The sequence below is a fragment of the Euleptes europaea genome, chromosome 17 (assembly GCF_029931775.1).
Source record: "Euleptes europaea isolate rEulEur1 chromosome 17, rEulEur1.hap1, whole genome shotgun sequence".
Lineage (NCBI taxonomy): Eukaryota > Metazoa > Chordata > Lepidosauria > Squamata > Sphaerodactylidae > Euleptes > Euleptes europaea.
This window is the reverse complement of record NC_079328.1, coordinates 7,899,591-7,925,004: the sequence shown is the minus strand read 5'-3', so window position 1 is coordinate 7,925,004 and position 25,414 is coordinate 7,899,591. Positions and strand designations below refer to the sequence as shown.

Here is a 25,414-nt window from a genome sequence, read left to right as displayed (position 1 = left end):
CCGACGGAAGTTGGTTTCAGGTAGCTGCCTCAAGGTTGACTTAGCCTTCCATCCTTCCGAGGTTGGTAAAATGAGGACCCAGCTTGCTGGGGGTAAAGGGAAGATGACTGGGGAAGGCATTGGCTAACCACTCTGTACATAGTCTGCCTAGTAAATGTCGGGATGTGATGTCACCCCATGGGTCAGGAATGACCCAGTGCTTGCACAGGGGACCTTTACCTTTTACCTTTATGAATTTTAAGGATTTTATTAAAGGTAATCAAATTATTTCACACACACACACAAAATTCCCAACGCATATGGCGCTAAGAAAGCAAAGGTTTGAGTGGGTGGTCACAAGGATAAAAGGGTTCCAGGGGGAAGTTAGGGGGCAGAGTTTGGGGAGAGAACAGAGCTCAGCAGGGATGTGATCCCATACAGTCTCTCCTCCAAAGCAGGGGAACTCTAGGGGAACTGATCCCTGTGGTCTGGAGATCAGTTGTAACTCCCAAAACACACACAAGAACACAGCCAGGGAGGAGGGCTAAAAAGAGTGAGAGAACACCAGACCCCACAAAAAAGTCTTCACATGCTGGCAGCAGACAACAATATAGGGAGACAGATAAATCTCCCTGGGGAGGGAGTTCCCAAGTTTCATTGCCATGACTGAGAAGGCCCTTTCTTGGGTTGTGTCAGCCCTTGGCCCACAGAACCAGAAATCACCACAAAGTCATATAGAGTCCAAACAGATGGCTTTTACTGGTAAAATAGGCATACAGTGCAAACGAATAAAATGACAGCTATGAGAGACTCACTAGCTGGGAGATAATATAAGGCAGAAAAGGCGGGAGATTACAAGCATAGGCTGAATACAGTTTCCCAGGAGCTGAGTTCCCAGGCCTAGGTATGCGACCTTGGGGGCCAGACAATACAGCGCAGAGACAGAGGCAATAACGAAACCGAGATAGCAGCCTGACATTCTGCTCCCCTCAAGGCCCCCTCCCAGTTCGCAAGGGGGCCGGCCTATCCGGGTAAGCAATGTGAAAGGCGTTGACGAGGTCGGGGGCGGAGACATCCCGTGCGCGCACCCATTCGTCATAGGCAGGGGGGAAATGTTTCCAACGGACTAAATATTGCAGGTTGCCATGGTGAACACGGGAGTCAAGGATCTTGGAGACTTCGAAGTGTTCCTCCCCCCCCACCATGATGGGTTGCGCAGGAGGCGGATCCGGATGCCACTGTGGAGAAGCAACATGGGGTTTGAGGAGGCTAATGTGGAAAACAGGATGCACACGCTTCAAGGACTTGGGGAGAGCCAGTTCCACCGTGACAGGGTTTATGACCCGGGTGATGGGGAAAGGGCCAATGAATTTAGCACTGAGCTTATGGCACGGACGGGTGGAACGGAGATTTTTGGTGGAAAGGTAAACCAAAGCACCCACTTGCAGATCACCCCCGGGGGAGCGATGTTTGTCAGCTTGCGCTTTGTATTTACGTTTGGCTCGGTCGAGGTTGCTAACGAGCCAGGGCCACGTGGTATGGAGGGCGTGTGCCCAGGAGGCAATGTCGGGGTTCCCCTCCCCCTCTACATCATCTGCAGGAGCAATAGGACTGAAATCTTGTCCATATACAGCAAAAAATGGGCTAAAACCTGTGGATTGATGCATGGCATTATTGTAGGCATATTCTGCTAAAGGTAACAGTTCCACCCAGTCATCCTGGTGGTAGTTAACATAACAGCGTAAATAACATTCAAGTACAGCATTGACACGTTCAGTTTGACCATCAGTTTGAGGATGGTATGCACTAGACAACCCTTGTTCCACTCCCACCAACTTGAGGAAAGCTTTCCAAAACTTAGAAACGAAACCACTTCCGCGGTCACAAATTATCTTACGCGGAAACGAATGTAAGCGAAAGATATGCGTCACGAAGAGGCGGGCCAGTTTCTGAGCAGAGGGGATCCCTGCGCATGGAATCAAATGTATTTGCTTAGAAAACAAATCAGTAACAACCCACAACACAGTTTTACCCCCACTGAGAGGGAGATCAGTCATGAAGTCCATAGCAATCACTTCCCAAGGTTTGCTGGGCGTTTCAAGAGGTTGTAGCAGTCCCGGGGGTTTGCCCTGCGATCGTTTCGCAGCGGCACAAACGGGACAGCTGCGGATGAAGGAGTCAATGTCGGAACGCATTCCCCCCCACCAGAACTGTCTGCGCAATAAGTGAAGGGTTTTCAGAAACCCAAAGTGCCCAGCTGTTTTGGCTCCATGAGCTAAATGTAAAACGTCCTTCCGGAGAGCTTTGGGTACATACAATTTCGAGTCCTTGTACCAGGACCCTCCCTGTTCCAAAACACCAGGGGGTAGGGTATGAGCGGAGCGTTCTAAAAGGCACTGGTCCCGAAGGACATTTAAAAAGGACTCGGAGATGGGGTTTTTGGAGGGGGCCCCCCCGTCGGCCATGGAGATCTTAGAAACAGTTATGGGGCTAGTGCTTACGTGCGGCGGCGCGCAGACTGCAGGCGGCTGGGCGGCCGGAGGGGTAGGAAGGGCGGGAACGCCGGTCTGTTGCGGTGGCGGCTGGGCAGCCGGTTGGGCTGGCGGAGCTTGTAGGTTGGGTGAGGCGTGCTGATGCTGGGATCGAGTTTGCACAGCCAGCATAGGTAGGGTTCCACGTTGCATAGGGGTGAACAGAGAGTTGGTGGGTCTTTCGAGTTTTACCGGATATTGTGGTAAACGGGAGAGGGCATCCGCGAGAACGTTCTGCTTCCCAGGGACGTGCTTCAGGGTGAAACGGAACTGAGCAAAGAACTCCGCCCACCGTTGTTGTTTCGCCGATAGCTTATGGGACCCCGTGAGGGCAGCTAGATTTTTGTGATCGGTCCAAACCTCAAAGGGGACTTTAGACCCTTCCAAGAATTGTCGCCATAGAGTCAGTGCATGATGAACTGCTGAGGCCTCTTTCTCCCAGATGGGCCAGTTTAATTGAGCGTGCGCAATTTTTTTTGAAAAGTAAGCGCAAGGGTGAAGAAGACCATCCGGTCCTTGCTGGAGGAGAGCCCCTCCCATGGCTACATCAGAAGCATCGACTTGCACAATGAACATTTGATTCGGGTCTGGGTGCCGTAGCACCGGCTCCGAAGTGAAGAGGCGTTTGAGGGCCAGAAAAGCGGCTTGGCATTGCTCAGTCCATAGGATTTTTGCGGAGGGCAAGGCAGCCGAGCTTACTTTTCCCTTAGTTTTCAGTAGGTCCGTAATGGGTAGAGCCACCTGGGCGAAGTTAGGGATGAATCCCCGATAGAAGTTTGCAAATCCCAGAAATTGTTGTACTTGCTTACGGTTGGTGGGGGGAGTCCAATCGAGGACGGCTTGGACTTTGGCGGGGTCCATGCGAAGACCTTGGTGGGAGATGATGTATCCCAAAAACGTGAGTTTGCTTTGATGAAATTCGCACTTAGCTAGTTTTGCGAAAAGTTGATGGTCACGCAGGCGTTGCAGAACTTCCCGGACCAGAGCCACATGCTCGTTCATAGTTTTCAAATAAATGAGAATGTCATCTAAATAGACCACCACCCCACGATATAGAAGGTCATGTAGGATTTCATTGATGAGTTGCATGAAGACCCCCGGGGCCCCTTTTAATCCGAACGGCATCACTAGGAATTCATACATTCCGAAACAGCTAGAGAAGGCAGTGAGGTGCTCATCCCCTTCGCGGATACGGACTCGGTAGTAAGCTTCCACCAAGTCTAATTTAGAGAACACACGGCCTTCCTGTAATTGTCCCAAAATATCCGATATTAATGGGATAGGATAGGCGTTGGTCTGGGTAACCGCATTGAGCTTTCTGAAGTCAATGCACAGGCGAAGGTCGCCCTCTTTTTTCCGGACGAAAAACGCGGGGGCCGAGTTTGGGGCATTCGAAGGGCGAATGAACCCTCTGGCGAGGTTTTTGTCCAAAAAGTCCCGGAGGACAGTGCGCTCGGAAGCGCTCATAGGGTAAATCTTACTCTTGGTTAATGTGCAGTCCTTTACCACTTCAATCGCACAGTCTGAGGCCCGGTGGGGGGGTAAGGCATCACATTCCCTAAGGTCGAAGACATCTTCAAAGTCCCGGTATACAGCAGGTAGAACCGGTGGTGCTGGGGCAGTAGAGGTTAATGCTGGAACGGGCGGATATAGCAGAGCAAAGTTCTGCCGATGCTGGTCGCAGGTGGGACTAGCGAAGGAGATAGTGTTTGTTTCCCAATCAATACTGGGACTATGTCCTTTAATCCAGTTAATTCCCAAGACCACTTCAAATCGGATAGGGGCTATAGTGAAGTCTATTTGTTCCCAGTGGGAACCAATTCCCATTGCCACCCCTATGGTGCGGTGATCAACTGGACCCCCCTGGAAATGGCTTCCGTCCATTTGGGCAAATTGGACGGGGGCGGGTAAAGCCTCAGAGTCGGCTCTGAGTGCAGCAAAAGTGGCTTCGCTTATGAGAGTGCGACAGCAACCGGAGTCAATTAGTGCTTTGACGGGGAGTTGTGGACCACCGTTAAGGTGTTGTAAAACTGCATCCACGTAGACGGTGGAGTCCACTTCTTTGATTTTGGTAGGAGCATTCGGTTTGATAGGAAGATCCTGAGAGGTCTGTGGAGACGCTCCATTCACCACAGACCGGAGCCGTTTTTTGACAAGTCGAGGGGAGATTCCAGGTTTAAGGCTGGAGAAATCCAAGGATTTTCCTCATCCGAAGAGGGAAAGCTGTCCCCCAATGGGGCACTTGTAATCCGAGACCCGGCGGGGTCGTTGGTAGTAGGCAGGGAGGCTGGGTCCCCGGCATGGAGTGCAGAGGGTGTGGGTCTTCCCGGAGCTGCGCTGCGGGTGGCCGCGGTGCCTCTGCGTGGTGGACGACCTCGGGCGCGGGTTGTCGTGCTGGGACGAAATAATTCCTGGCGGCGCGGGCAAACGGCTGCAAAGTGGCCCATTTCTCCGCAAGTAAGACAGGCACCCCTCTGAAATCGGGCTTCACGTTCCTGGGGGGGACGTGGGGGATTTCGTGGGACGAGCAGTGGTGCCTTGGGTTGAGGCTTTTGGGTGCCTTTTTCCTTGTGCTTTTGACGAACGAGAGAAATAAAGCGTCGGCGGCTTTCCACTTCCTCGGCTAATAGGATCCAGTCTTCGAGGGTATCGGGATCGCCCCGCATGTAAGACCAGTTCAGAATGTCAGGATGCAAGGCTTCCCTGAAATGATGGATCAGGGTGGTTTCGGGCCAACCTACAATTTTACTTGCCAGTCGTTGAAATTCATCGGCAAATTCTCGAACTGTAGCAGAGCCTTGTTTTAATTGTAAGAGTTCCGTTTCGGCTCTTTCCCCCAGGAAGGGGTCCTCAAACCTCCTTCTCAGGGCAGTCATGAAGTTGTTGAGGGAACGAATAGCACGAGAGCGGGTGTCAAACTGGAGGACCATCCAGTCAGCCGCTTTACCTGTCAGAAGGGAAGCTACGTAACGCACCCGGCTATCTTCCGTGGGGAAAAGTTGTCCTTGTTCTCGCATATAACTGTCCACTTGATGCAAGAAACAAGGCAAAGTCTCGAGAGATCCGTCATACGTAGTCCTCAATTTGAGTTGCTTCCAAGGGCCGGGCGCAGGTTGGCCCGGTTGCACGGGTGGTCCGGGCGGAGGAACAACAGGAGCTCCAGGAGGCAAGGGTGGAGCAGGCACATTAGCGGGTGGTTGCACGGGTGGTCCGGGCGGAGGAATAACAGGAGCTCCAGGAGGCAAGGGTGGAGCAGGCACATTAGCGGGTGGCTGTACGGGTACCCCCTGACCCGGTATCGGAACGGGCTGTCTCTGAGCTATCAGGGTTTGTTGTAATTGCCTGTTCTCCTGAAGCATACGTTCCATTAGTTCCTGGAGTTGATCAACACGGTCGGAGAGCTCCCGATTCTGGGCTCGTAAGAGATGAACCTCCTCACTTGGGCCACCAGTAAGATGAGGTTTACTGGTCCGGAAGCTTGTGGCCCATTGAGAGCTATCCCCATATAGATCCTCGTCTTCAGACTCTCCTGAGTCTCGACGTCGGTCAGCCAAACGGCGTGCGCGTTGGGTCGCGCGCGACGGGACAAACGCCGGGGAAAAAGACAGACCTGATAGCCCTTGTACATTGTCCTTGGGGCGCGTGTCCACGTTCGCTCGATCCCTAATCCTTGCTGCAGCCGCCCTGGCTGCTTCCGCAGCTTCTCTCTCTCTTGCGACCTTAGCCACTTCGGCGGCTTGCTGATCCGCAAGAACTTTGGCGTTCTCAAGTCTTAGGGCAGTCTCTGCCGTAATGCGCGGTAAAAGTTCTGTCTCCAGGAGTGAGAGTATGGGGTCGGGTTCCCCGCCCAGCAGAGGTTGTACTCGAACCGCCAGTGCGGGTGCCTCGGCTCCAAAAGTCGAGGTCAAAACTTGAGCCAAGGTGGCTACCGGGGTGTCCTTTGTACATTCCACAAGGAGAAGAGCGGTGCTAATAGCGACTCGCTTGGCCTCAGCCTGACAGCTGGCTGCATCCGGGATCAGGGAAAAACCCTCCGGCGGGGCTCCCGCCATGGTAGAAAGAGTTTCTCGAGAAATAAGATTATCCAAAAGTCCAGTTAATATGTGTAAATCCTCAGTTGCCAACCGGGCATCGTCCAGTAATTGATCCAAGTCTTGAAGATCTAAGCGAGTATCAGTATCCTCCGACGTTAACATCCAGAGAGTTCCTGTAAGAGATTGCCACTGTTCCTGTACCAGTCCCCTCAAGCGGCAAACCTCTCGGGTCGTCCGGAAAAGTTCAGCGATTAAGTCTTGTAACAGAGTAGGATCCTCAGAGAAGGGCTCCAGGGTAGTAGATCACCTGGAGAGCTGCACAGCTCCCATCCAAGTGGCAGGCGAACCCCCCTGGGCTCCAGCCTGGCTAGTAGAATGGTGAAGAGATAGCTGTCATAATGTCAGCCCTTGGCCCACAGAACCAGAAATCACCACAAAGTCATATAGAGTCCAAACAGATGGCTTTTACTGGTAAAATAGGCATACAGTGCAAACGAATAAAATGACAGCTATGAGAGACTCACTAGCTGGGAGATAATATAAGGCAGAAAAGGCGGGAGATTACAAGCATAGGCTGAATACAGTTTCCCAGGAGCTGAGTTCCCAGGCCTAGGTATGCGACCTTGGGGGCCAGACAATACAGCGCAGAGACAGAGGCAATAACGAAACCGAGATAGCAGCCTGACAGGTTGCCACCCCTCTAGCCTCAGTAACAGCACCTTGAAAGCCTGAAAGCAAATTGGGAGCCAGTGTATGTTGGCCAAAACTGGAATGATATGGTCACTATGACTCTGTCCGGTCACCATTCTGGCTGCAGTATTCTGTACTAACTGTAGCTTCTGGAGAGTCTTCAAGGGCAGCCCCACGTAGAGCACATTGCAGTAATCTAGTCTAAATATTACCAGGGCATGCACCAGCCACAGTGGCAAGATCTTTGCTGCCCAGAAATAGCTGAGGCTGATGAAAGGCACCACTGCCATCTGTGCATCCAGTAGGGAGCCTGGGTCTGGCAGCACCCCTAAGCTACATGCCTGTTCCTTTAGGGGAAGTGCAACCCCATCCAGAACAGGAGATATCCCAATGAAACATGTCTGTGTGTGTGTGAAGAAAGAGCAGAAACAGGCAGGCACTATTGTGAGTCAGCTAAAGTTCTTTTGGGGGTGCAGGATCTCATTCTCTGGGACCTGCTGGATCTGCTGCCCTGCAGGAGTACTTGCCTCCCCCTGAATATTTGGCAATAGAACAAATACTACAGAAATGCCATAGGTCTCCAGTGCTGTCTCCTCCGAAGGGAATCATTCCAGGTAAGCACTGCCCAGAGGTTAGTGTGTCAAACTGGCATCTCAAGAGACCCAGGTTTGAATCCCCGCTCTGTCATGGAAGCTCCCTGGGTGACCTTGGGCCAGTCACACACTCTCATCCTAACCTACCTGACAGAGTTGTTGTAAGGATAAAATGGAGGAGAGGAGAACAATGCAAGCCATTTTGGATCCCCACTGGGATCCAACTGAAATAAATAAAATTCTTTATTGGCTGCTACTAGTAGGAGCAGGGAATGCTGCAAACATTGGGTTGGATCCAGCCAATAAGTGACAGTTTCCACTTCTTCCCCATTTCCACTGGGATTCCCCTCCGGACAACCTTCCTTAGGGTCCTCCTTATCCCCTAGGAGCAGCATTGTGTGGCAACCGGTGGGCTGTAGTGAGAAGGGGAGCCAGGGAAAGTTCCATTCTGCTAATGGAAATGTTATTTTGGATCCATCCCATTAATAACGCATATCATATTCCTAGACAATGTCAGGAGAAAGAGATAGGGGAGACTGCAGCTTCCACGGCGTTTGTAGCTTTTCATTCTGGTCTTTATTATTTTCTGGCGAGTCTCCTTCTTCTTTGCTCTGTTGGCTTTGTTCTTCCATTCCCTTCTGATGTGACTTGGAACTTTTCGAAGGACTCTTTGTCTTTTGTGCCTACCTTCATCTGAACAGTCTCGGAGTTTCAAACCCTCCAGGGGTTGGGGGGAACCATTTCCTAAAGCAAGCGCTGGTACCTTCGCACTTACAAAAAAAAGTCACCAACAATCTCCCACTGGCTTTTAGTTCACTTTTGTCCTACACAGTGCTTTGGAATATTTTTGAAATTTTCTGCTTGTCATCCTGATATGAGGAGGGTTTTATGCCATACCGAGATCAAGGGGGCCGCCCCACCCTCTGAAGAAATGCTTCTTGCTAATTCACTATATATTGTGCTGGTCTAAGTAAGTTGTTATAAACAAATTGGTAAATCAGTGCTCAGTTTTTCTGGAAACGTTGTAGAAATTCAGCTATTATAGGAAATACTGAAGGACCTGGTGGTGAAATATCTTGCCAAGGTTTGTGCACTTAATACACTTGTATGTCCCCAAGGAGCTCGGGGTGTTCTAGAAGAAGAGTTGGATCCGGACTAAATTTTCTGCCAATTCCCCTTTCCTGTTGCAGACCCTCAATTTGCCCTTCATACCATTCTTGAGGGTCCCCTGTCCCCCAAGGAGCTCCATTTTGGGTAGGTCAATGTGCTGCAGCAGATGGGAGAGGCAGGAATGTTCTGTTCCACTGACAGAAGTGCCTTTGTGAATGGAAAACCTAGTCTGGATCTAACCTAGAGTTTCCCCTCATTTATTTGTCCAACAAACCTGTGGGATAATTTAGGCTGAGAACTGGCAACTGGCCCAAGGCTAACTTTATTGACCCGAGTGGGGATTTGAACCTGGGTGTCCTCAGCCCCAAACCAACTCCCTGCTCATTACACCACACCATCTCTCTGTATTAATGGGCTTTTCAGACAGTGTTCCAGAGAGCCTCGGAATTGCTCGCAAACTAAGCAGAGGTTTCTTAATGGGGAAATCGATAATAGTAGACAAGCTTTCCTGAGCAAAGATTACCCATCCATTACCTATCTTCCCTTGAGATATAGCGCTGGGTTGGGGGGCAGGATTGGTGTATGGTCAGTGTGTTACCTTTTTGCAGAACAGCTGTAAGGCTGAAGAGGCTGAATGGGCTGTGAAGTGAGGGTCAAACTAAGCGGTGATAATGAGGGCGCAGGGCTTTTCTTGCATATTCGAAGTCCCTCTGATTTTCTTGGGAGTTGGTCCACAAGCACTGAAATTGGTGTGGGCACAGCTCTTCCTCACGTCTGCCCTCCCTCTGCATTTTCACAGTTGTGGAGTCAGTTTATTTCTTTTCCACACCTGCCTTAAATAATGAGGATTTTCAAGGGAGGGTGCTGTCATCATCGGTGACGTCACAGCACTCCCCTTTTTATTTTTTTGTGCATGCTTCTATCGGTATATCGATATCATGGCTGCATTTTTTAAAAGACTGAAAATAAACAAATCCTTAGAGATGAAGAGAAAAAGCAGGGGGCTCTATTGATACATGGGGGGGGGGATAGCATTCCCGGGGGGGGGGGGGGGCTTGCAGCTGGTTATTGGGGAGGATTGATGCAAATTACCGTATTTTTCGCTCTATAAGATGCACCTGACCATAAGACGCACCTAGTTTTTAAAGGAGGAAAAAGAAGAAAAAATACCCATGTCTGCCTGTCTGCATGAGGAAGCCTGAAAGCAGACCGGGTCCAGCCCCCTCTGTTTATGAACCGTCTGTGAAGTGCTGTGCCCCTTTATGACCCTGCTGCTTTTTTCTAGTGCCGGAAGCGACCACCCCTCCCACCACAGCTTTGGCTTTTTAAAAAACAATTGGCCCTAAGATCATTATATCAATATATAGTTGTGATGATAGGTTTAGCAGGTTCTCTGAATTCCCAGTTTTCATTAAAAAAAGTAAGTCTCCATCCTTTTCCCTCACGGAGAGATAAAGAAAAAGGCTTACCTCTGCAAGAGAAGGGGCTATAGACTTCTTTTACATGAAAGCTGAGAATTCAGAAAACCTGCTAAACCTACATTTGAGAGTTTGCATTTTATATCTATATCAGTATAAGCATGCACACACTCACACATGATATCGATGTAAGGGCTGTTTGGTGTAGTGGTTAAGAGCAGTGATTTGGAGTGGTGGACTCTGATCTGGAGAACCGGGTTTGATTCCCCACTCCTCCACATGAGCGGCAGAGGCTAATCTGGTGAACTGGATTTGTTTCCCCACTCCTACACATGAACCAGCTGGGTGATCTTGGGCTAGTCACACTCTCAGCCCCACCTACCTCACAGGGTGTCTGTTGTGTGGAGGGGAAGGGAAGGTGATTGTAAGCCGGTTTGAGTCTCCCTTAAGTGGGAGAGAAAGTTGGCATGTAAAAACCAACTCCTCCTCCTCCTCCTCCTCCTCCTCCTCCTCTTTCTTCTATTTAAAAAAAATAATTTAAAACGAAACCACCTGTCTTCAGGGTGCGGGGAGAGAAGAGGGAGTGCTTTGACAATGACAACAGTCCAGTCATTGAAAAGTGGGCTGAATGTGGGTGGGACAAAGAAAACCAACAGAAATACGATGCCAGAGGAAAAAAGCGACTCAAAATTGACTTCCAGAAAAAGATGGGGTTAAAACTGGTCTCAAAAGAACTGGAGAAATATCAAAACAAAAAAAATCCCCAAAGCAAAAACTAAAGGCACAAAAATGCTTTCAGAAATCAGGATAAATTGAAGCAGTATGGGGCCAGAATCAATCAATAAAAAAAAAACCATGTGCCTGTAGCATCCACTGATAGATACTGTTTTGTACTTTTACTAGGTCTATGAATCTTTCTCCCTGCAGGAGATAAGTAGGTTCAGGGTAATTTTGACCTGAGGAAATGATCATCCTCTTGCTTGGATCAAGATCAGAGCTTCCAATGGCTGCATCAGAGTCTTTTTTTAAAAGACCCTCCCTAACTTTTAGGAGACACCCCACATGTCTCCCACATCAAGCCTAGTGAGTGACTGGATCCTAGAATATGCCCCAGAATTAGCCTCCAAGCACAGAATTTCTGCAGCAAATTCAGGGGTTCCTTTGCAGGCAAGTTGATGCAGATTGGGTTCTCTGAAAGGCGAAACTTAGGGGATGGAAGTTTGGTGCTTCTGTCTCAAGTACCAATTCCAAATACGGAGAATAGTTACATACATTGCACTGTGCATACAAAATGGCAGACATGTGAAATTAGGCAGATCATGAGAGGGAAGGCAGGAAGGGATGAGTCAGTGCTCGGCTTTTGTGGTCCTTTCTTACATGCCCAGGGTAATGCAGTACACCCAGAGACCTGGAAAACCTAGAAATGCACCCCTGAATGAGAGAAATGATTCATCTGAGCACACAGCAGGGGTCACTGGGGGAGTGGGGGGGTAATGGTGAATTTCCTGCATTTCACAGGGGGTTGGACTAGTTGACCCTTTAGGTACCTTCCAGCTCTATGTTTCTGTTCATATCGAGAAGGCTGCAAGATAGGAGTACCAAAATCGTTGTGACTGAAAAGAGCTTCATTGCTGAGTGTGTCTTTTTGAGCTGTTTCCTGGGTTGAAACCAGCCATCAGCCTATTACTACTTGAGGTAGTTATAGCGCGCATGCCCCATAGACAGAAATACATAATTTTCAAGTTTTTGCTCTTTTAAAAAAAAGTGATATAAATATTTAACAAAAGAATGACGTAAAAGCCTTTGGCTCTCATTTCATCGCCTGCTGTAGGGTTGCTGATGCGTCTGTAACAGGCGATTGCTCTGGGGGCCCCTGAGTTTGTGCTATAGTCAGGTGAAAACTTTAAAAGATTCTACAGATTAGCAGATCATGCTTAGAAAGCAAAAGTGTTTTCTCCCCATCTTGCTGGAGTCTCAACTGACAGCAGGACTTGTCGGAGGTGTCTCCATGGAAACTGGTCCATCAGCAGACAAAGAATTGATGACCTCCATTCCCATTAAATCCCTACATTCATCAAGAGGAAGAACCTTTGAAGTAGAGTGATGTCACTATTCCGGGTGGGATGGGGCAGTCTCTCCAGTGTCTTTTGGTGGCTAGAATCTTATTCATAAATAAAATAACATTGTACCAGTATGCAATTGACAGGTGCTCCATAAAGGGGAAATTGAAAGTTGAGACAGTACTTAACAAAAACAGATGAGGTTCATGTGGACGTCTTGCAAGAAAAGCAAATGAATGTACAGATAGGGTTGCCCATGGATCAGAACTGATCCCACCCTGTGCTCCTGTGCCTTTAACAGTAGCTTGAGTTGCTGAAATCGGTGAGTCAAGTCTTCACCTTGTGATGTGTGCAAATCAAACTGATATCAAAGGGGAGAGAGTGTGGGCCAAAGATGGCTATCGAAGTAAACCTCTAACTCCGACAGGTAAGGTGGGGTGGGGCCTGACCTGGGAATTAAAGTGTCACCCGTTCTGGACTGCATTCCCTTTGAAGAAACAGGTCTGTAATCTGAGGGTGCTCTTGGATCCTGACCTACTGCTGGATAAGCGGGTGGCAACTGTGGCCAAGAGTGCCTTTTACCAGCTTTTACTGTTTTTTCCAGTTGCAACCATTCCTGGACAGAAAAGATCTGGCCACTGTGTTGTATGCCTTGGTTACATCCAGATTAGATTACTGCATTGTGCTCTACGTAGGGCTGCCCTTGAGAAGTGTTTGGAAACGTCCGTTGCTGTAGAACGCTGTAGCCAGGAGCTTGACTGGAGTGGGTCATAGGGACTATATCACTGCAGTCTTGGCCCATCTTCATGGGCTTCCAATTTGCTTCTGAGCACAATTCAAGGTGCTGGTCTTGACCTTTAAAGTTGTATATGGTTTGGGACCAACGAATCTGAAGGACTGCCTAATCCCTTATTAACATGCCTGATCGTTATGGTCATCTTTGGAGACCATGCTTTGGCCTTCTGAGATGAGGCAAGTGGCAACTCGGGAGAGGGCCTTCTTAGTTATGGCACCAAAGTTCTGAAACTCTGTCCCCAGGGAGGTTCATCTCTCCCCTTCCGTTGCCGTCTTCCACCAGTGGATAAAGACTTTTTTGTTTCGTTTGGCATTCTAAATTAACAAATATAGGATATCTCAGTGTTGGTCTACAGATTTTATTTCACTTGCAACTGAAATGTTTTATTTCTTATTCAGATGTCTGTACGCCACCTTTCCTATAGTGTCAATAGTGCACTGTAGTGCCCTTGCATTATCAGATGTACAGAATGAACAACAAATTGCAGCCATCCCTGCCCGCCCTTTTATGCCGCTTGTTTATTGCTAAGACCAGGATTGTATGTGTGTGTGTGTGCATGTGTGTGTGTTAAGTGCTGTCAAGTTGCTTCTGACTCATGGTGACCCTATGAATCAGTGTCCTCCAAAAATGTCTTATCTTTGACAGCCTTGCTCAGATCTTGCAAATTGAGGGCTGTGGCTTTCTTTATTGAGTCAATCCATCTCTTGTTGGGTCTTCCTCTTTTCCTGCTGCCCTCAACTTTTCCTAGTATTATTGTCTTTTCCAGTGACTCCTGTCTTCTCATAATGTGACCAAAATACGATAGCCTCAGTTTAGTCATTTTAGCTGCTAGGGTCAGTTCAGGCTTGATTTGATCTAGAACCCACTGATTTTTTTTTTTTTTGGCAGTCCACGATATCCGTAACACTCTCCTCCAACACCACATTTCAAAGGAGTCTACTTCCTAAAAGCTTTCTTCAATGTCTAGCTTTCACACCCATACATAGTAATAGGGAATACGATGGCATGAATTAACTTAATCTTGGTGGCCAGTGACACATCCTTACACTTCAGAATCTTTTCTAGGACCAGGATTAGCCCCACTCAAAAAAGCGCATGAGGCAGCAATTGATGGATTTCCACAAACTGGAAACCAAGGTGTGTGTGTATGTGTCATTGTAGTATTTCTGTCTCTGTGCTTGTTCCTGTACTGACCTGGATGACACAGGCTAATCCAATCTTGTCAGATTTCAGAAGCTAAGCAGGGTGGGCCCTGATTAGTACTCAGATGAGAGACCACCAAGGAAGCCCAGAGTCCACAGGCAGAGGCTGGCAATGGCAAACCACCTCCAAACATCTCTTGCTTTGAAAACCCCACCAGGGGTTGCCATAAGTCAGCTGTGACTTGACACCACTTGGCACGATGCTTGTTCCTACACTCTGCATCCATGCTGCACCCCAGACTGCAAAGTTGGCTCCCACTGGTGGTAGCCAAGATGGTGCCTGTGATCACACCGGCACTTTCTTCTAAAGAAAGTTGTTTTTGAGCCACAGGGTAGCAGACGTTTCTTAGTAGTGTGCATGGTGTAGTGGTTAAGAGCGGTGGACTTTAATCTGGTGAACCAGGTTGGTTTCCCAACTCCTCCACATGAAGCCTTCTGGGTGACTTTGGGCTAGTCATAGTTTTCTCAGAACTCACCTACCTCACAAGGTGTCTGTTGTGGGGAGAGGAAGGAAAGGAGAAGTAAGTCAGTTCGATTCTCCTTAAAAGGTAGAGAAAATCAGCATATAAAAACCAAGTCCTCCTCCTCCTCCTTCTGTCACCCTACTGTGCTCATGACATTTCACATGTTTTCAAGGTGATTCACAACCACAACAAACTTCACAGATGTCATCATGCTTAATTGTAACATGGAAAAACATGAAAAGCATTTACTGTTAAATAATTTCAAACTAAGGATAAGATCACATGTGTTCTGATTTCACTGGGACTTCATGATCTCTTCATTACAACCTGTGGATTTTACTTGTCTTTGCCCATTAATAATGTTTTTTTGTGTGTGCGTGTGCTGTAGGGTGTGGAGTGGCAGTGTGACGAAGCTACTAAGAAAGCATGTTACAGTAAAGGCAAATCAAAGGTGAGTACATGTACCTAGATCTGCACAAGAAATTGGAACTACTGGCTCATTTTCATGTTTATATTTAGAAATAAGCTCTGCTGACTTCAGGCGGACCTCCTCCAAAGGAAGTGTGTGTAGGTTTGCAGCAAGATTGCAAAGGAGAAACCAGATCACTCTGACGACATCTCCTGGATGGATCTTTCTCCTGCCTGCATGACCACTGGTTTCCATTATTGGGTGGGATGTTTGTAGAGGGTGTTATGAGGGTTAAGTCACACAGGAGGTGTGCGTTGCCTCTAGCAATTACCCTTGAGGACTTGCAGAACTCAAGCAGACAACTCAAAAAGGTGGGATGCACTAGTCTTGAAAAGCAGGACATTCATTTTAAGAACACACCGGTGGTTGTGAAGTCGGAACCAGGACTTGCAGAATTGTGTGTGAATTGTGGTTTTCTGCTTCCATTGCACTTATGGCCATTAGACATTATCTGGAGGTGATTCTGGTTTTGGAATCCATATTCCCCATTTCAGATGATACTTTCAGAGGGGCAAATGTGAGGAGTTGCTTGTTCTCAGTCATACAGACTTCCACGGCTAAGGACTGGTTCTCATTGCCCTGCGGCACTCCATATGAGTGCCTGAAGAGAATACAGACCACTGGTGAGCTGAGGGCCAGGCTATTCAGAGGAGGTGCCATTTGATGAGCCAGCATTTCTCCAGCAGGGCTTGTATACATTGCTGCCTTAATTTCTGTGATTGCGAAGGCCATCGTGATCTCCTATGCTTTGACTTTTAAATTCATGGTTTCCACAAATACAACTCCCGTGTAGACATGGTTTCCAACTCCAGCTTTAGAAATTACTGGAGATTTGGGGGCAGTGCCTAGGGAGGGCAGAGTTTGGGGAGGGAGCTTGACAGGGATGTGATGTTATATCCTGCGATGTCATGTCCAGGTCAAAGGTAAGTTCCTCCAACTCCTGCCCTTCCCACAAAGTCACTTCCTCCCAACAAAATTCTGAGTTGAAATTTGCCGTCTCATCTCACTCAACAAACCTTTCAAAATTATCTTTAGGCTTTTCTCAGTGTTAAGAAGAAAAATCCAATTGGAAGACCCAGAGCAGGATGCCACCCAACAGCAGTCCCATCCCTCTCTCAGTCCTCAACCAGCTTTACCGTCTTTTTAGGCCACTATCAGTTTCTCCTACCACAAATGGAAATCCTAGAGGTCAACCCTGAAGCCACCGTAGGACTTCTGTTTCTCCCACACTCTATAGCTCCTCCAGGGAAACTGTCCTCTGTAGTCTATAGATAGGTTTACTATGTCCCCCTTCTTCGGCGGGAGGTTTTTGGAGTGGAGGTGGCGGGGGTGTCGCATATGCTCAGAAGTGCTTCATCACTTCCGGTTTACAAAGAAAGTGCCGCATTGCAAAGGGTCGGTTTCCACTCAAACTCATAATTTGAGTGGTAAAGGCCTGTTGCAATGTGGCACTTCCGGGTGTAAAACGCATCACAAGGGGCCGTAAATGGCCCCTTGTGATGTGTTTTACACCCGGAAGTGCCGCATTGCAACAGGCCTTTACCACTTAAACTGTTTGAGTGGAAACTGGCCCTTTGCGATTCGGCGCTTCCAGATGTAAACTTGAAGTGATGTGTCGTCGCTTGCACGGGTTGCCTGCCGACCCTCAGCTGGTCAGCGGGCAACCAGGTGGATTGGCGGGGGTTTGCCCGCCACCACCTGGCACTTGGCAACCCTATCTATAGATCAGCTATACTTCTGGAAGAACTCCAGGGCCCATATGGAGGTTGGCAACCATAACACTTTACCTAAATATATATTGGTATGATTGTTGCCTGGCTCTCAACATAGCAGCTCTTCATTCGCCGGAAGTACCCATAGGAAGGCTGCTTGGAATAGTGGGCCATCTCTTACAAACAGGCAACTTGGCCAGTGTGGTGTAGTGGTTGAGAGCGGTGGTTTGGAGTGGCGGTGTCTGATCTGGAGAAATGAGTTTGATTCACCAATCCTCCACATGAGCGGTGGAGGCTAATCTGGTGAACCAGGTTGGTTTCCGCACTCCTACACATGAAGCCAGCTGGGTGACCTTGGGCTAGTCACAGTGGTCTTTGAACTCTCTCAGCCGCACCTACTTCACAAGGTGTCTGTTGTGGGGAGGGGAAGGGAAGGTGATTGTGAGCCAGTTTGATTCCTCCTTAAGTGGTAGAGAAAATCAGCATATAAAACCCAACTCGTCTTCTTCCTCCTCCTTCTCTTCCTCCTGACATGGTGTTTTCTTCATAATGTGACAGTGCAGCCTCCATTTCAAATGGGGCATTATTTTTTCTGATGCATGAATATCACCATCCCTCCCATGCTAGAGGTACTTGAAATTTTCGTGCATTTTCTCTGTCATGGGAAAGTTAGAGTTTTCACAGTGGGATGGGCCTGGGTGAATTAATGTGTCCCACGGGAATGGTAAGCCTTTAAAGAGCTTGAGAAATTTAAGGTGCCGTACCCTAGAGAACTAAACAGAGAACCTGGTAGGTTGGACAAAAATATTTCTGACAAAATCCATGTTTTTACTGGGCAGTGACTTGATATAATTGATCTGGCAGCTGCAGTACTGCTAAATAAACTGATGTGCGGAAGCATTGCCAAAAGGTTTGATGGATTCCTTTGCTGTCATCAGGAATTAGCTCCATAGTTAATCTGTTTGCTCAAGTCAGTAAATATATTTGAGATGGTTTATCTTTTATTTTCACATACAGTCACACACTATAAGGATGGTACTGAAGACAGTTCAAATTTCACTTAGCATATACTGTTCATACGATGTTGACGATTTTGAGGTTGTTGTTTTTTGTTCTCCCTTTCTATGGCAGGAGGAATGCCAGAATTATATTCGTGTTCTCCTTATTGGTGGGGACCGGCTCTTTGCGTGTGGAACAAACGCTTTTACACCCATTTGTACTAATCGGACGGTAAGAGTATGGACATAGTCATGCTACTGAGTTTAGCTGATCCCTTTTTCCTGGGCACTGTTTGTCTGCATGTGCACACACTAGGGATGTAGAACAGAAATTTCTCAACATTTTCACCAAAGTACAATCCCCAGGATTATTTGGGGGAAAGCATAGTTGTTTTAGTATGGAAGTGATACAGTCATCTGGCCCACCATTGCTTGGCCTTGTTTCTGGTTGATGCCAGGCCTTCAGAATGCTCTCACTGAGGAAGTAAGGAAGGTGCTCACTCACTGGCTTGGTTTTGGAAACACTGTAAGGCCATGGTGTAAAGTTAGGCCTTTGGCAGTGGCCAAGGTTGCCAGGTCCCTGTTTGCCACCGGCAGGAGGTTTTGGGGTGGAGCCTGAGGAGGGCAGGGTTTGGGGAGGGGAGGGACTTTAATGCCATAGAGTCCAATTGCCAAAGCTGCCATTTTCTCCAGGTGCTCTGATCTCTATCGGCTGGAGATCAGTTGTAATAGCAGGAGATCTCCAGCTAGTACCTGGCGGTTGGCAACCCTAGCAGTGACTGAAAACCATGAGGGTTTTTATGCTGTGAAGGGCATAGAGTGGGTTGTAATTAGTGTTTTATATAACTGGGCCATTCTGTGGTTTTAGCATATCTGCTGCTTTCTTAGCAGGCTTTTCTGAATTGCTTCCAGCAATTGTTGATGGTAGATAGCAGTCCCAGCCAACGGCTGGTACCTGGTGGAAGTCAGGGGCGTGGACATGAGGTGGGGTGCTGTTGGCGGGATGGTGTCAGTCGCCTCCAGAAACAGTATGGTAAAACCATAGCATTCTTGGCAATTCCTAGAGAGGTATGATGTCACTTCCAGGTTTCCCGCAGAAGTGACATTGCACCAATGGGAATGTTTTGATTAATTTTTCTCCCCCCAGCTGACAGAGCGGTGGTGGGAAGTGGGGATTGCCAGCTGGAGGTAGGACACTTGGCAAACCTAAGGGTGGGAAGTGCAGGATATAAATGTTTTAATGAATATAAATAAATAAAGAGAAAATAGAGAAAACAGCCCCTTGACTAAGTTACTCAGTCCTGATTATCGTTGCCAGCTTGAGAAAAACCTGCCTAGATAACTAGAAGTATTTGGAAGCTGGTAACAAGATAATGCTCATTCAGCTCTGAGGTTTTCCAAATAAAATTGTAGTGAGAGTTTGCTTGAAGACTAATTCTGAGCTGAAATGATCCCTGTAGATTTTGTTATCAGCTCATCTCCCAGCCCACATGCCTGATAACATCCCCAGCTCTTCCTCATCCCTAACTCTGCCCATGATCATGGGACTGGGGAGAGGGGCTTGCTGAGCATACGTGTTTCTTAAGGTGGAGAAAAGAAAGGTCAATCTTTTAGTTTCGCAGAGTCATAAATTTTCATAACTGGCCACATGGCCAGGCTCAGGGAGCTGAGAGGCATAAAACAGAAGATCATCTGTATGTATCTCTGGAAGTCATTTACTTTTGCCCACTCTGTGGTGTTCTCAGCCTCAGCCAATGCTGGGAGATTTGGGGGCAGATGTGATGACACTTCCTGGCAACACCTTAGACTGCCTTCCTTAGTCTCTATGATCTTTACCTTAGATATATGGGGCAAATTCTTAGAGCATCACTAAATAGAGGCCATTTTTTCCTCCTGTTCCTTGGGAATGGGAAATTAGAGCGTGGTGCTGGTAATTCCTGGCCTCAAGTACTGGTAGGTAAATGGGAGGCCTACAGCTCTGGTCCTTGGGGGTTAGCATGTCTTCTTAGCTTCTAGAGCACTGGTTCCCAACCAGGGGTCCATGGACCCCCAGGGGTCCGTGAGAACTAAATTAAGGTCCGCGAAACAAAGTTATAAACCCATAATAAATTAATATTTTCAATTAAAAGTTCTCTATTATAAAATATATATATTCAAATATAATTCTAAGTTTAATGTTTAACTAACAGTTATGATTAAAGTTTATTTTCACATGCTCGGAATTTTTATTTTGAACCTTGGGGTCCCTGCACTGAACAAAAAAGTCCTAGTGGTCCCTGGTCAAAAAAAGGTTGGGAACCACTGTTCTAGAGCTTAAGAGCTCCCTTGAGTCCTTGTAGTTTACCACCCATCCTTGTCCCCTTGTTTTAGAAGTTTCCCTGAACCTGGCCCTTGTGGACTAGCTCAAGTACCGTTCTCTGGAGCTCTCTGTGAGCAGGGCTTTGTGTCTAGAATTTGGGGGAGGGGACAGCAAAACAATCTCTGTTGTCTGGGGCAAATGGCAAAAGCTTTGGGAAGGGGCACTTTTGATTAGAGAAATTTTGTTACGGAGTGGGGGAATGGCCACAAAGTGATTTCCCCTCCCCATATACACTGCGGCTGCTTTTATCTTTTAAAAAGTTTTATGAGCTGGTCATAGATCTTCTCTCTCTGATGCACAGTTGGCCATTAAGAGAGGTACCGTGCAACATGATTGGAGTCCATGTGAGTGATTCTCTCCCCCCAACACGAGACGTCACTGTGGTATAAAATGGGCAAAACAGAGGGGCTTCTCCCTGGATTTTAGATACATTCCTCAGACTTCAAAAAAGGTTGTTGCTGCTTTTGTGGGTATGTGTATCTGTATGTCTTATAGATGACAGAGTGATGAGTTATGGTTTCATGTGATACAATATGATTTTAATTCCTTCCCCCACTGGTGTTAGTTGAGTAACCTGGAGGAGACGCATGATCAGATCAGCGGCATGGCTCGCTGTCCATACAGCCCTCAACACAACTCCACAGCCCTTCTGACGAATTCTGGGGAGCTCTATGCTGCGACCGTCATGGACTTTCCGGGAAGGGATCCTGCTATTTATCGTAGTTTGGGGGTCCTCCCTCCTCTCCGGACTGCGCAGTACAACTCTAAGTGGCTGAATGGTGAGTGCAGGGAAGACTTTCCTATTTTGTGGCGTTGAAGACGTCCCATTGCTGCTTTGTGAAACGAACATCTAGACAGTTGATGCTTTTGTGATGTTTTGCCCCGCCCTTTTCTCCTTGCATGGAAAAATGGTTTCGTAGTCCTCAGCACTGATGGTCTCCACTTTGAAATTCCACATAGATTTGGGGAATGTGGGGGAGAAAGACTGCCTCCTCCCCAACTGTCCAGCCTGCCAGTTAAGATCTCCTTCCCAAGCCCAGCTTTCTGTGCCCCTCCCTTCAAATCTGAGGCCAATGGCAACTAGAGATGGGGGCACTTTCAGTGATGGCCCCTCACCGCTGGAAAGCCCTCCCCCTTGAGCCTCATCTGTCACTGCTCTCTTTTAGGCTCCAGGCCAATGCATTTCTGTTTACCTGGGCTTTTAAATGAGGGTTTTTATCTTCGTAGCTGTTTTATAGTCTGCTTCTGGTCTGTGTAATTGATACCTTTATGCTGTTCATATGTCCCTGGTGTGTTTTTCATGGTTTTTTTGTTTGTTTGTTTCATTCTTTGGTAGTGATAATTTCTGATGATTTTATTATTTTTATGGTGCTTTTATTTTTAAGCTGCCTCTGGAAAGGTGACAAACATTTTCCAAATAAATAAAATATAGAGCCAGTGTGGTGTAGTGGTTAGGAGTGGCGGACTCTAATCTGGAGAATCAGATTTGATTCTCCACTCCTCCATGTGAGCGGAAGACTCACTCCTCCACATTAAGCTTGCTGGGTGACCTTGGGCCAGTCACAGATCTCTCAGCCTCACCTCCCTCACAAGGTGTCTGTTGTGGGAAGGGAAGGCGATTGTAAGCCGCTTTGAGACTCCTTAAAGGTAGAGAAAAGCAGGGTTTAAAAACCAACTCTTCTTCTACTACTAAATAAGGAGGGTGTTATTGTGGGTGTAAAAGACAGGGAGCTTAACTCAGCTGCAAAGAACATGCTTTGGATGCATGGAGTCTTAGGTTCAGACCTTGGAATCATTAAAAAAAACTTAAGTCTGGAAAAGACCTCTGTTTGAGATACTGGATTGCAGGTGAGACTCAGTTTATATGGAGCTCAGTAGACCCAAAGTTTAATTCTGTATCAGGCTGCTTTGTATGTTTAAGGAGTACACAGAGAGCGATTCTAGGGTTTGTGAACGTATGTGTGCAGTCAGGAACTCATTAGGAACCCAAGACCCTAACAGCATTGTATGCTGAGAGTCCAATCTATAGAATACCCTTCATTCTTAAACATTTACTTACCAGGTGCACAGGGGGCTGACTCACATCAGGACCATGCTGTTTTCTCAGTAAAATAGCCCCAGGACTATTATTTGCCCAGCTGTGAAACTCCATGTGCACCTGAGACCACTACATGTACATTTTCACAACAGGGCAAATAGCCCTCCTCCAGGGCCAGTTTTGATTGGCAAAATGGTGCAGGGGAAAAAGCTTAAAACCCCTCCACCTACTGTCCCAATCCATATCAGCCCCCCACATGTCTGGTACGTGAGTCTGGAAAATGCTGGGTGCTCTGTCTATGGAATTTCCAGTGCATTGTGAAGATAGGGACTGAGAAGTTATCTCCATACTGTTCTCAAGCATATGTGATGCACAATGCCTTTTTCCTCTCTTTTTTGTGGGCAAAAAGAAAAGCAGATATGCTGATGGGGGAATTTAGAGTGAAGACGTGGCGAAGGGGAGATTAACCCTTTCTCTGCCTACTGCTTCTTCATGATGTATGCATGACCCCCTGAATTTTTTTCTTCCCTGTGATGTTCAGAAAGCATGCTTTTGTCCTTCGGCTAAATTCTTCCCATCAAAAAGCTGCTTTTGTTTTTCTTTTTAAATGGTATCCAGACCTTATTACTTACATTTGTAGTCTGTCTTTCTGTCTTTCTGTCTGTCTTTCTGTCTGTCTGTCTGTTCTCCTCTGTGTGCATGCAAGTTTGTGTCCATGGGTTTTAAGTACACATGACTGGATAGATTTTCATGTGTATGTCACAGTAGGTGTATAACAACTGTGAGGATTTGTGGTTCTCTTTGTTCTGGCCATCTTGATTCTTACTGTTGCTCTGTGTACATGGAAGAATATGTGGTCCAATCTGTGCCCTTGGATGTCCATTTTTCATCTGGGCTACAGGAAATCTGTTGAGGCATGAAAAAAGTTGGAACACATGTGTGGAGGGGAAAAGAGATCCTTAAGTGGTGCTCTTGGTATAATTGTTCACCAGAAACTACATAGCAGCTTAATATTGGAAGTCACCCTCGTCTCTGAAGTTGTAACTTGGGTTGGTGTGCATGTGTCTACATGCAAGAAATGTAAAAACGTTCTCCACTCCAACTCACATGAATGATCTCTGCTTCCACAAGTTATCCTCAGTAACAGTAAGATTTCCTCTTTGGGAATGAAGAGACCCCACACCTACACCTGATTCAAACGGAACAGTCAGCAATTAAGCTGTGACATCTGTAAATGCAAAAAGGCCTTGTTGGATTTTGCAAGGCATGTCAGAGCTGTTGATGATGACCTAGGCATGTGTGGCTCTTTTTACCGTCAAGTCAAGAGACAATTGGAGATGGTTTGCCATTGCCTGCCTCCGTGTCACAACCCTGACATTCCTTGGTGGTCTCCCATCCAAATGCTAGCCAGGGTCGACCCTGCTTATCTTTTGAGAAATGATGAGATCAGACTAGCCTGGGGCTATCCAGGGCAGGGATATGCAAGAATATAATTCTTAAAATCCTTGAAAAATATATTGTAGCAAGAGAAATGTAAAAATAGTACCCACCTGTAGTTTGCATTATATTTCTAGTTTTCAAATTGTATATGCTACTGTAAAAATCTGAGCATCAATATTTCTCATGTGATGGCGACATTTTTATATCTCCCCATCCCAACCATAAACAGTTGCCTGGCAACATACTCCCAAATGTGCCACTGGAATTTAGAAAGGCTCCCTGTTGAACCCTTGCCAATAGAAAGACCCTCATTTGGGACTGTCAGCAATCAAAAGTGAAGGTTTGGACGGAAAAAAATGGTAAAGGTAAAGGTAAAGGTCCCCTGTGCAAGCACCGGGTCATTCCTGACCCATGGGGTGACGTCACATCCCGACATTTACTAGGCAGACTTTGTTTACAGGGTGGTTTGCCAGTGCCTTCCCCAGTCATCTGCACTTTACCCCCAGCAAGCTGGGTAGTCATTTAACCTACCTCGGAAGGATGGAAGGTTGAGTCAACCTTGAGCTGGCTACCTGAAACCAACCTATGTTGGGGATCGAACTCAGGTCGTGAGCAGAGCTTGAACTGCAGTACTGCAGCTTACCACTCTGCGCCACGGGGCTATCCTCTACTGTCCTGTTTTGGAGTAGGTCAGCATTCACCTGCCAGTTTGCAGTACAATTGTGTGCAGAGTTACTCCAGTCACTTTCTAGGATTGCATTGTTGATAAAATTGGGCTGTTTTCAGACATCTTTAACAGGGCTGAAAATATGGATATTGACAGGTGGAAAAGAAGAGGTATTTAGCACAGCTGAGAATGATGAGCAGAGGTGACTAGCCAGGAGGGTGTATTTCTGAAATTTCAAATATTGTCTATGATTTTACATGAACGTAAGAGGGTGCCATGCTGGATCAGACTAGTGGTACATCTAGTTCAGCATTCTGTTTCACACAATGGCCTACCACCTTCTCTGGAGGGCCAGTAAACAGGGCACATCAGAGCAGGCCTTCCTGTGACGTTGCCTCCTAGTGATGGTGTTCAGAGGTTTGCAGCCCCAGAATATGGAAGTTCCCTTCAATCATCATGGTTAGTAACCATTGATACTATCCTCAATTAAACTATCTAATTCCTTTTTAAAGCTGTCTGTGCTAGTGACCATCACTATGTCTAAAAGGTAAAGGTAGTCCCCTGTGCAAGCACCGGGTCATTACTGACCCATGGGGTGACATCACATCATGACGTTTACTTGGCAGACTATGTTTACGGGGTGGTTTGCCATTACCTTCCCCAGTCATCTAAACTTTACCCACAGCAATCTGGGTAATCATTTTACTGACCTCAGAAGGATGGAAGGCTGAGTCAACCTTGAGTTGGCTGCCTGAAACTGACTTCCATTGGGATCGAACTCAGGTCGTGAGCAGAGCTTTTGATTGCAGTACTGCAGCTTTACCACTCTGTGCCACGGGGCTCACTATGTCTAA

The 25,414-nt window shown here is 47.3% G+C and overlaps 1 protein-coding gene across 1 annotated transcript in view; it reads left to right on the top strand.

The window, feature by feature from the left end:
- The window catches only part of SEMA5A (semaphorin 5A), a 132,875-nt gene that overhangs the window by 33,510 nt on the left and 73,951 nt on the right, over positions 1 to 25,414 (top strand). Inside the window, exons 4-6 of the mRNA XM_056862973.1 lie at positions 15,266 to 15,328; positions 18,190 to 18,288; positions 20,981 to 21,194. Of these exons, the coding sequence (XP_056718951.1) occupies positions 15,266 to 15,328; positions 18,190 to 18,288; positions 20,981 to 21,194 (376 nt within the window). The remainder of the gene's footprint in view (positions 1 to 15,265; positions 15,329 to 18,189; positions 18,289 to 20,980; positions 21,195 to 25,414) is intronic.